Here is an 11,115-nt window from a genome sequence, read left to right on the forward strand (position 1 = left end):
GCCCATCAGGTCTAGGTTTGGGGATATTGGTGAAGTTAATAGTGGAAGGGACGCCAGGCAGCAGCTGCCTTAGAGGCGTGTATCCTGTAGTGCCCAATATGCCCTCTGTTCCCGTTTTACTACAAACGTGCAATGGATTAGAAGTTTGTGATGCCAACTCTCACTGTCTGGGAAGAAGTGGTTCTTGGATGTTTCTTCTTAAGTAGAGTATGTCTGATTCTAGAGTAACAGTATTTTGTATAATTTTGATAACAATTCATTTAGCCAGAGGTACAGTCTCTGACAGCCTGACCCATCTGGAAAATAAATCAGAACTAGGAATAAAGCCCAAGCACCCCTGAGCACTTGGTTCATGTACTGAACTACTCCAAAGAAGAGTCCTTGGAGACCTGAACTCAGGCTGACATTAGAGACTTCTCACCCTCTGATGAGTTGGGGGTGAGGAGCGTCGGCACGATGGGAATTTAGGGGTAACAGCCCAGGCTTATCATTCTGTTCTGCATACATCCTATGTGTCTGATTGAGAAATGGTGCTTCTGACTTGGCTGGTTTTCTAGGGTCATATTTAGAACCTGAAGTGCCTTTTAATATCTGAATTCCCTGTCTTCAACAGGTACCCCTTCTACATGCTTACTTGCATTGACATGGATTGGAAAGTACTCACATGGCTTCGCTACTCTCTGTGGATTCCTCTTTATCCTCTGGGATGCTTGGCAGAAGGTACAGCTTAGCATCAACTCATTCTTCCTCTGTTAGCCTGGGTCTGCGGATGGGGGATTGGACTTTTCCAGAATGCCGTTAGTGACTCCTTCCCATACTATTCTTGGCAGCCAGGGAAATGCTGCATTTTGTACAATTTGCAAGCTAGATGGTCATGCACTGCATGCTTCTCATTTACAAGGCATTCCTAATTTTCTAGAACAGGTTCGTATTGATCACTGCATTTCATTCTGACAAATACCCTGTGAGTGAGTCAGGATTATTCTCTCCACTGTCTGGATGAGGAAAGAATCCAAAGCTCTGTGTGATGAAGTGCTGGCCCTCATTCATCTCTCTGGAGTAGCCTGGGGGCTCACCTCTTAGGAAAACCGAGCGCTCTGTAAGAAGAAAAGATAAAGCATTTTCTAAACGGAAACTGAGGACTGTGCTGGGAAGGTTCTAACTGTGCATGACACTGTACCAGAGGCTTCAGAACGTCTGTGGGAAACCTCCGCATGGTTTTCATTCTCCTTCCCCACGCTCTGAAGCCCTCTCTGTTTTGCTTTCCTCTAACAAGTGCTTCTTTCTGCTTCCAGCTGTCTCAGTGATCCAGTCCATTCCAGTGTTCAACGAGACAGGAAGATTCAGTTTCACATTGCCATATCCAGTCAAAATCAAAGTTAGATTTTCCTTTTTCCTTCAGATTTATCTTATCTTAACATTTTTAGGTAAGTATTGGCTCTGTAATCGAGGCTTTGTCCTGTCACGTCTTACAGGGTAGCTTTAAATGGGTCCGTTTCAGAAGTCCTTGACGCTCCAGGAGTTTCTCAAAGAGTTGCATGGAGTTAAAGATTACTTTTCAACAATAGACCCCCAAGGTGAATCTGAAGGAGCCCCGGTGGTGTTGTGGACTAAGTGTTGAGCATCGGAGAGAAGTAGATGAAGTTTCCTTCTCCCAGAAAGTTTGACTGTCTTGGGAACCCTAAGGAGTTCTTTTGTCCTCTAGGGCGGCCAGACTCAGCAGCACCTCAGTGGTGCCGGGTGTCCGTAACAACCAAAGCCAGTGCCGTCAGCTGATCGCAACTCGTAATCACTGCTGACTAGTGATTTCATACCATTTGTGCTTCAAATTCCCCATCTATAGGAAATATAGGAAAACCTTACATTGTAACCTACTAGGGAACGAGGTTGTCTCTGCTTCATGAACGACTTGCTCTGTGTTGTTTGATGACCAGCTCCAGTAGGCTTAGTGCTACAGGAGAACCAGACAAGTGGGTACTGCTTCTTTGTCAGAAGCCACTGGCTATAAACAGAGACAAAGCTTGCCATTTCTAACCGCCCACTCTTCTTTTTCAGGGTTATACATAAATTTCCGTCACCTTTACAAACAGCGCAGGCGGCTCTACGGACATAAAAAGAGAAAGATCCACTAAGGTGGCTTTGATGGCTTCTTACCAGTTTGAGTCTTAGCTGATTCCTAGTTTTATCTTCTTGTACTTATGTAAACTTTTTTTGTTTTTTGTTAAATGATTAAATCTCCAGCGAAGCTCTCTGTTCCCCAGTAACATTTCTGAATTTGTTGTACTCTCTTAGTGTATGTAGTACTTGCATGATATGGATTCCTGATATCTGGTGGCAGGTCAGTTGGTAACAGCAAAAGGCTTGGCCCCACCCTAACCCACTTCATGTCCCGTCAGTCAGCCCTGTGTTCTACGGCCCCGGAGGTTTATTGTCATCCATACAAGGTATTGGCCCTTCTCCGAGCTGAGATTTGTTATTCTTTTTTTAAATTTTTAATCAGTTTATTGGGGCTCATACAATTCATCACAATACACAGATCAACTGTGTAAAGCACACCTATACATGTGTTGTCCTCACTATTCCCAAAATTCGCTTGCCTCCTGGGAGATTTGTTCTTGTGAAGAACAAGCAGGCTGGAGAAACGACTCGGCAGGACCTAACGTATTGTGCACTCAGTGGGTTACTTGGCGAGTGTGGTGTGGGGGTGAATTTCACAGTGTACTTGTGATGACCACATTGGACTCAGTTGCTGGTAAAAGCTTGCCGAATCTGTGTGGGGCTGGAGAACACAGACCAGTCCTGACCTCTTTGGCACCGCTAACTTGATCCGCTGCCACAATAGTGCTTACCACTGGGGGGGCACTGGAGAGGGTACAAGATGATTCCAGAGAAACAAGTTAGAGCCATGGAATACCACGATCACTTCACACTACTTTTCAACAGTAAAGAAAGAGGAAAGATTATTTAGAAAACAGTGAGATTATACAAAAAGGGCCCCAAACTGAGAAAGCTGCAGGGGTCCATGAGCATCACTGGGTCCAGCTGGCGGTGAGGCAGGCAATGCAGCCAGTACAAACTGGGAGACGCTCAAGTAGGCCAGACTCTGCACGCCCAGAGATGTCTGAGGCTGTGAACCAAACACCTTTTCCGTCAGTCTACTTCCTTTGCACTAGCTGAGCCCGTTTACGTGTGTGCCTGTCAGCGTGAGTGGTAGCCCTGCCTGCGTTTGGGGAGACCAGAAAGATGCTCATTTACTCTGCTACTAGATTGGCTTTTCATCCACCTGCGGTAGGTCGGTGCAAAGAGAACCAGAACTTCGGTTGCAGAACCACCAGGTGATCCTTAACAAGGGTTTCTGGCAGGAAACACCAACAGGGGTGGGGGTGGTAGACACTGTGAAGTTTGTCTATTCTATAATATCGTTTTCTCCAAAACATTCCAAGGGAACTAAACAGTTTAGTGTTGGAACACTTGTATAACACACTTTCAGGCACGGTCGCTCTTTGGTTCTGCTAGTCTCATTGCCCCTGGGGGAAGAGACTCCTTGACTTGTGCCGTGTACTTCTCTAAGGCCGAGGTGAGTACTTAGTGTGATCTAAAGCATTCCATTAGCTTAGGCTGGCTGATTAAGGAAAACTCCACTGCACTGAAGGATATCTTGCATGCCTGTGTCTTCTGTCAACACTTCATTGGTACTGACCTCCTTCAGCTGAGTTCCCATGTGTCCCGAAGCAGATCAGCTTTGCAGTAGATTATGCTGCATCTTTATGGATGAATCCTTTATTTTTAGTGATTGTTATTAACTTTCATTGCTGTCTGAGAAAGCAAAAGATTGTTTGTTTCTATTAAAATATTTACAATCAAAATCTCAAACGCATGTGCTCAAGTATCATTTCCTTTAGTGACTTAAAGTCAGTGATATAAAGTCATGGGTACAGGCAGGTCAGCCTAGGAAGCCAAAACTGATCGTTTGCATCGTCGCAGTTGGGGTCTAGAGGTCTGGAGGCTCGCGGGAGGCCACAGCAAATAAGATCACAAACTTAGCTGATGGGTTGAAACCACTGACTGCTGAGTTCAGTGACCAGTCAGAGTTTTGCCATTATAAACCTGGCTTGGTGTCCCTACATGGTGGAAATGCTAACCCAAAGGTTGGAGGTTCAAGCCTGGCGACATACTTCTTTTTGGGAAAAGGAGCCATTGTGGAACACGGGTCAACACACATGGGGTCTCCATGAGTTGGACTGCACTAGAACCTGGCATTGAGACCTAGTCTATCCGAACCAGGAAGTCAGTATAGCACTTAAACACGACTTTATAAATCTCGATCACTCGTCTGTCACTCGGGAAGTTGAAACTATTTCAAGTGGTAAGTTGGGTCAGAAGGCAAAATGTCCACTAATTTCAAGTAAAACAATTTTATAGAAAAGCAGTATTTTTATTAGAAAAACAAACTGGAATGGAAATCATTTTACACGTAAATCTGGTTGCTGTTGGAAAGTCCATATCAAGATCTATACCAAGAGCACCTCAGGGTCATGGTCACGTTTTGCCCAAGTGTTGGACAATTCTTGGAACTAACTCGATCTTGTACTTGGTCAGTTCCACATGGTCTGAGTAGCTTATTCTAAGGACAAATGCTTGAAAGTAAGGCGGAAGAAAACGGCAGAAGTGACGCCCATCAGGAAGCCAGAGCCCTCCTGCAGTTAAGTGGGGAGCCCTGTGCTTGTCAGCCACTCAAGCATCTAAGATGTGCCCATGAAATGAGCAGAATGTAGGGGGATCAGAGCCCCAGAGAGCAACTCTTAAAACCTTTCTCAGACCGTTCTGAGGCAGCCCCAGGGAGGTCTTCGGGTAGCTATTCCAGAGGTGAGCTGACTGGAAAGGCGTTTCCTGTAAATCAATTCACTCGAAACAAGAGAGAAGGCTCCACGGGCAGCTTCACATTCTTTCGGTGCCGCTCCCGGAGAAGTCTGTCTGCAGCGGCGTGATGTTGTGGTCGTAGGCTGCGCACTCGGACGTGCCAGTGCTGGCCAGCTTGAGCTGCTTGGCCGCGTGGGTCAGCTGGAAGGCAGCATCGGGGTGGGCTGTGTCGGGCAGCAGGGTGCACTCCCTTTCCAGCATGTCTGCCACCCCTTTGAGCAGGTCCCCAAAGCCAAAGGCCAGGGCAGCCTTGCGCAGACGGTTCAGCTCCTGAAACAACACCAATGCTGCTGAGATAGGCTCTCCTCACCACGCACCTTATAAGGGCTCCCGATCCTAGTTTTGTTAGCATTTTGATATGAGGACACGTGCTTGTGCAAAGCCACCGTAAGACGATGCCTAGGGCAGTGGCTCATCGCACAGGTGATGAGAAAGCTACTTGACGAAGGCTTAAAACATAAGCATCACAGGTAGTGAGCATTTCTACCAAACGACAGCACTTCGTGTGCTCTTCATAGCTGTAAGGAAGATAGCGCTTTTTCTGCTACTCAGATACAGAAAAGACTTGCCCCGAATCTTAACAAATCTTTACCCTTCAGCTCTGAATGAGCCTCAGCTGAATAGCAACATAGTACGTGGAAGCAGAGAGACAATGTGGCCCGGTCTCAAGCAGGCAGTTAGATGCCTTCCAGCTCCTACATGTGGGATTACATCAAAGCAGAAAGAATAAACAGTGCTCTGGCTGACTCTCTACTAACATCTTTTAACAAGTGGGTCATCCTGAATGGGTGGGAGCTGAAGACGGCAGGGAGAAAGCTCTGCGGGGAGATACAGGGGCGGTGTAACTAGTGGCAATGAAGGGTCCCTGTCGATTGGGATTCAGGCAGGGAGAGTAACGGCTCTCTGGGTGAACTTGGATTAAAGTTGCTCTTGCTCGACTTCACTAGCTTGCTATATAATTAGGCTCAAAGGCAACACAGATAGAAAGGTAATGAGGTAAGACCCTGGCTGAGATACTGGCCTGAAGTCAAGTGTCAGAAGGGTCAGGGAAAAACAAGGAGTGGGTTTTAAGTTCTCCTGTTTCTTGTAACTTTATTCCCTCCACTAATGGCTTCAGATTTTCTCCATTACCTGGGCATGACTGGAGGGCCAACTCCTTTGTAATTCAAAAACGTGTAATTTTAGAAGTTATTCTGGAACCAGCTTCTCGGGCACAGTATGTATATTCTGGGTAACTTCTACCCTAGGGTGTCACATACACCTAGGAGGCACTGTCCACATGGGAGCAGCGAGGAGGGTTGAGGGCTATGACCCAAAGGCCCTTCCAACTGCCTCCCCCGGCCATTCAAGGCAGCCCAGATAGGCCATGCAAACAGTTGAGCTTCCTGGATTTTAGCACACAGAGGAACCTAGTCATTCGACATGCTTTCCTGATGGAAAAACCCTGAGGGGTAAGCCATACATTTCTTTAATCCCCACCCAAGGCTACTCTGCACCCCACACCCTTAGTACTGTGATACTTCGCGTGTTTTGAACATGTTCCCTTCCATGACAGTTCTGAGGTTCTCACCTTATAGAATGTCTGTGTTTTTTCGGGTAGTTTTCTTGCATTTCTTAAAATCTTCTGAACGTCTGTCTGTTAAAGGTGGGAAGCATTTGACGTTACGATCCGAGGGTAAAAGGGTAACAACAGAATGGTTCCAAATATTAGAGAGATGAAACTAAAAAAACGGCACAGCTGTGTCAATCCGAGGACCACCCAGCCCCGGCCCCTGTGTGCCAGTCCATGTTCCGTGGGACACTGGGAAAGCCCCTCCCTCCTTGCAGACGCCTGATGCTAATCAAAGGGAGCAGTGGTGACAAAGACAAACCAGATGAACTTGTCTGCCTCACAAAACCAGCCAGGACCGAACAACACTCACAAGCATTTTACAACAGCTCTGCCCAGTGGGGAGTAGTTTGGGATGCACTGGGTCAGGGAGGGGAAGAGGGAATTTCCCTACAAACAGAAGAGGCCTCCATATCCCAGCAGGAGGCGATCCAGTGGGCGTGGAAAAAGCCTAGGAGACACAACAAAAGCTACTTTGCTGTCCTGTAGCCTGGCTGCCTTGTCTCACTTGGCTTAGGCTGAACGAACACATTGGAGAAACAAAAAACAAAAAAGTTGCTTAAAGGAGAAAAAAGACTCAGGAAAGTCATTTTTTTAAACTAGGTATACATGCTACTTTTGTCTAAGAGAAAAAGAAATGTCGCTATCTTGCCTGAAAGCTGCTTACTTTGATAACGCACCTTAGCTTCCTATGGAAGGGTTCTCACTGAATTACAATGCTGCCCCCCACCCCCCACAGGACTCACTGAGATGAGGGGACAAACCATTTAAAGGCACTGGCAAAACAGCTGGTCCACATCAGATCCATTGTGTTATTAAGTGTCTAAATATATAACGCAGCTAACAAATGCAAAGTCAGGGAGATGTTTCTCCCTAGAAGCGGGGCAGGGCTCCTCTGATCAGATACATAACCCAACACGGTTCTTTTCTGAGCTTGGCTGCAGGAAGCTTGGAGCCAAGTTGCTCAAATAGAATTGCGGTTTTACCTCAGGTTCCTGGCACAATTGTCCCCTTCTTGCTCCCTTTCTGTGGCCTCGTATTGTTCTAAATTTTATAAAAAACGATTTTTCCATATACATGTTTTACTGTGAGCCCTCTCCGTTTTGTGACTAATGAGAAACACTAAGGGGTAAATGCATTACTAAGTAATAGCGTGAAGGAAAATCAAATCAGAAAGACCTGTTTGCCTGCCCGAGTCCCTCCTTTTGTCCCCGGTGGAAAATAGCGTGATGGGAGATGCTACCTGCAGGCCACTGGGCTTGATCCACACGGTCACATTCTGCGCGTAGCTGCGTTTGGTTTGGGGCTGCAGGGGGAAAGGGCTCTTACTGTCATCCTCGCCGTATGGGTTCTCTTTAGCGTCTTAAAAGAAAAGACATTACTTAAGTGACATCTGGCAAAACACAATCGATTACATTTCCAATCAGGCTAGAAGCTCTTTGAAATCACTCCATCTTTATATTCTGTTAGTTCCCTAATTAGGGAAATCCATGAACTTAGGTTGGGGACCAGTTCTCCACAGAGAGCCACCCATAGGAAAGCAAACAATTAACGGAGAATGTGAGCGGTAGCTCAATGCGTCCAAAGGAACGTGCTTCACTAATGTGCTGCTTTATCAATGAAGGCCGGGGACTGAAGGAACAGCCGCAGTAGCACACGTTCACGTGTGGCAGTTCTGAAGCCCAGCCTGCTCTCCGACAGAACTTTCCGTGAAGATGGAGATGTTCTGTATCTGTGACACGCAGTATGGGAACCACCAGCCCAGGTGGTTACGGAACATACGACATGTGATCAGTGTGGCTGAGTAACCACATTAAAATTTTATTTCATTTTAATTGAATTTAAATTAATTCAATTGGCTGATGTCTACTGCATCGGCTAGCACAGGTTTAGCTATTAAAAAACTTAAAAGGCTAAGATAAGTTATTTGATTGCTGACAGGTACCTCACCTGATGGCTTATCAGCTTTTCGGAGTCAGGTTGCTTTCCAGCCATGTGGGTAAACAGACTGTAGTCCTTGTACTTGCTTCCTGAGTCAACAAAAACTCTGCCACAAGCTGACAAACCACTTTCATCTTTTTGACTGCCACCTTCTGAGGTGGCCAAGAGCAGGGATCATTTTTCCCACGAGCTCTGGGAACTTAGGCCCCTTCCCAAATGCTCTTGCTAAAAATTCAAGTAAGACTCCGAGTTAGGAGTCTTCTACCCTGATTTGTTCATATTCAAAAGCATAATAGTGGCCCCACATTACTCCCACCAACCTTCCTCTCGGCCGGGCAGCGAAGGGTGAGGAAGTGCTGAGTCAGCACTGCAGGTTTCCACCCCTCATTGCTTGTCAATGCGCCCAAGGAGCTGCCCAGCATCTCTGCCTTCACCTCTGCCATCCCCCCTTTGACTAGAGGGGAAGGTAGTCCCTTCCTCTCTCACATATCTGAGCTGCACTACATAGCAATAAGCACTGAGCAAGGAACTGTGATTAGAGATGAATAAAACAATTTTTTTCTTCTCTCTTCACAGCAACTCTAAAAGAATCCAAGCCGCCCCATCCATTGCCATCAAGTTGATTCAGACTCGTAGGGACTTTCGAGGGCTGGTATAATGAACTGCTCCTCAGGGTCCAGAGACTATAAATCTTCACGGGAGTAGACAGCTCTATCACTCTCCCGGGGAGCAGTTGGTGGACTGAAAACACTGGCACACTTAGTAGTCCCAGGGCACTAATTCACTGTACCCAGGCTCCTCAGCAACTCTAGACAGTCGATATTAACCCCATTCAAGGCAAGGAAACGGACACTCAGAGTTTAGATATAGAAGGTTTTATAGTGAATGGTTGAATTAGGATTTGCATCTGGGTCTACCTGGTCCCAATGCCAATACCTTTCCCATCACTCAACGCAGCTGTTCCTCACCTACCCAGCTTACCTATATCCCTGCAAGGAGGCATGCAGTAGTTCTGTGTTTCTAAAAGATGGTGACTGCTCTTGAACTCCTATGATACAGCAGTCAGCATAGGCCTTCCAATAGCAATCATCACCTATCTTGCTCTATTATTACAGAGGCTATTATGAAGGCTGGTTCAGTACCCCGCTAAAAGTACCTCTTTTAGAAAAAGAACAGGCAACTCTTAGGAAGAAGATGCTGTGGTCAGCTGTGGTAGAGTTGGCCCCAACTCCTAGTGCCCCCACGACAACAGAATGAAACCCCAGCCTGCCCTCCCACTGATGCAGCCACTGGGCCCATCCATTGTGCCAAAGAGCCTCCTACTTTATAAACATAATGTCCTATCTAGTGGCTGCTCTCTCCTCATAGCACGTGCAGAGTATTTGTTTTTTGTGTGCACAGTTCTTGGAACAGTCTTCTAAGGGGCGATCTGACTTGGCTCCCCCAAGAGCGAGGGGTTTGTTCTGCTGGCAGTCATGGTACTTTCTACATTCTTTGCCAGCACCTTTCAAATGCATCAGCTCTTCCATCTTCCTGGTTTTCGTCCAGGTTTTGCATGGACTTTATTTTTGGGGTAGTTTGTTCCTTATAGTGACTTTAAATCCATTTTATGCAGCAGATCTGCCCAATGCAATAGTTTGTGTAATACCTGACTGCTGCTTTCATGACCATTAATTGTGGAATCAAGCAAGATGAAATCCTGGACAACCTTAATCTTCTCTCCATTTATCATGAAGCTGTTCACTGGTCCAGCTGCCAGAGTATTTGTTTTCTTTACACTGAGTGTAATCCACACTGAAGGTTGCTGACTTCGCTTTTCATTAGTAGTGTTTCCCGTCCTCTTGACTTTGAACAAGCTAGGATCGTCACCTGCATATCGCAGGTTGTTAAGGAGCCTTCCTCTAATCCTGATGCCATGTTTTTCTTCATATAGTCGTGTTTCTGGGATTATTGTTCAGCATACAGTTTAAATAAGTACAGTGAAAGTATTCAACCCAGTTACATCCCTTCCTGATTTTAAACCATGCAGTACTCCCTGTTATAATGTTCAAACGACTCCCTATATGTAATGATAGACACAATTAAGTATTTTGAAATTCCCACTCTTCTTAATGTTATCCATAGTTTGTTATGATCCACACAGTCAAATGTCTTTGTATAGTCAATGAAAACACAGGTAAACATTTATAACCAAGATCCATCTGACAGCTTTACATACTCAGCTCGATCTGGCTGGACTTTCTGGAAGCTGTCAATTTACTGTTGCATCTGTTTCTGAATTAAATCTTGAGCAAAATTTCCACATTTAGTTGGATCTGGAATGGGCACAAACATGATCTCGTCCAGTTAGTTAGCCAAGTAGCTGTCTTCTAAATTTCTTTTCATAGACTACAAGTGTGTCCAGCACTACATTGGTTTGTTGAAGCTTTTCTTTTAGTATTCTCAATTCCTGGGGCTTTGTTCTCACTAATGCTGTCAATGTAGTTGGCACTTATTCTTTTATCATCAGTTCTTGATGGCATATTGCCTCTTGAAATGGATGTCAACCAATTCATTTTGGCACACTGGGTATTAAAAAATCTTCAGATTATTTCTTGCCTCATTCAATATCTTGCTCATAGAATCCTTCAAATATTGCAACTTAA

The 11,115-nt window shown here is 45.7% G+C and overlaps 2 protein-coding genes across 2 annotated transcripts in view; one reads left to right on the plus strand and one right to left on the minus strand.

The window, feature by feature from the left end:
• The window catches only part of HACD3 (3-hydroxyacyl-CoA dehydratase 3), a 35,157-nt gene extending 31,284 nt beyond the window's left edge, over positions 1-3,873 (plus strand). The window contains 3 exon segments of the mRNA XM_045285653.1: positions 570-720; positions 1,296-1,427; positions 2,056-3,873. Coding sequence (XP_045141588.1) covers positions 570-720; positions 1,296-1,427; positions 2,056-2,132 — 360 coding nt within the window. The 3' untranslated portion in view covers positions 2,133-3,873.
• Positions 3,874-4,399: 526 nt separating this feature from the next.
• The window catches only part of INTS14 (integrator complex subunit 14), a 28,582-nt gene continuing 21,866 nt past the window's right edge, over positions 4,400-11,115 (minus strand). Inside the window, exons 9-11 of the mRNA XM_004711927.2 lie at positions 7,773-7,891; positions 6,491-6,556; positions 4,400-5,190 (exon numbers count right to left, since the gene is read on the minus strand). Coding sequence (XP_004711984.1) covers positions 4,939-5,190; positions 6,491-6,556; positions 7,773-7,891 — 437 coding nt within the window. The 3' untranslated portion in view covers positions 4,400-4,938. The remainder of the gene's footprint in view (positions 5,191-6,490; positions 6,557-7,772; positions 7,892-11,115) is intronic.

The sequence above is a fragment of the Echinops telfairi genome, unplaced genomic scaffold, assembly GCF_000313985.2.
Source record: "Echinops telfairi isolate 266 unplaced genomic scaffold, ASM31398v2 ScPeMD7_7475;HRSCAF=8513, whole genome shotgun sequence".
In the NCBI taxonomy this organism is placed as follows: Eukaryota; Metazoa; Chordata; class Mammalia; order Afrosoricida; family Tenrecidae; genus Echinops; species Echinops telfairi.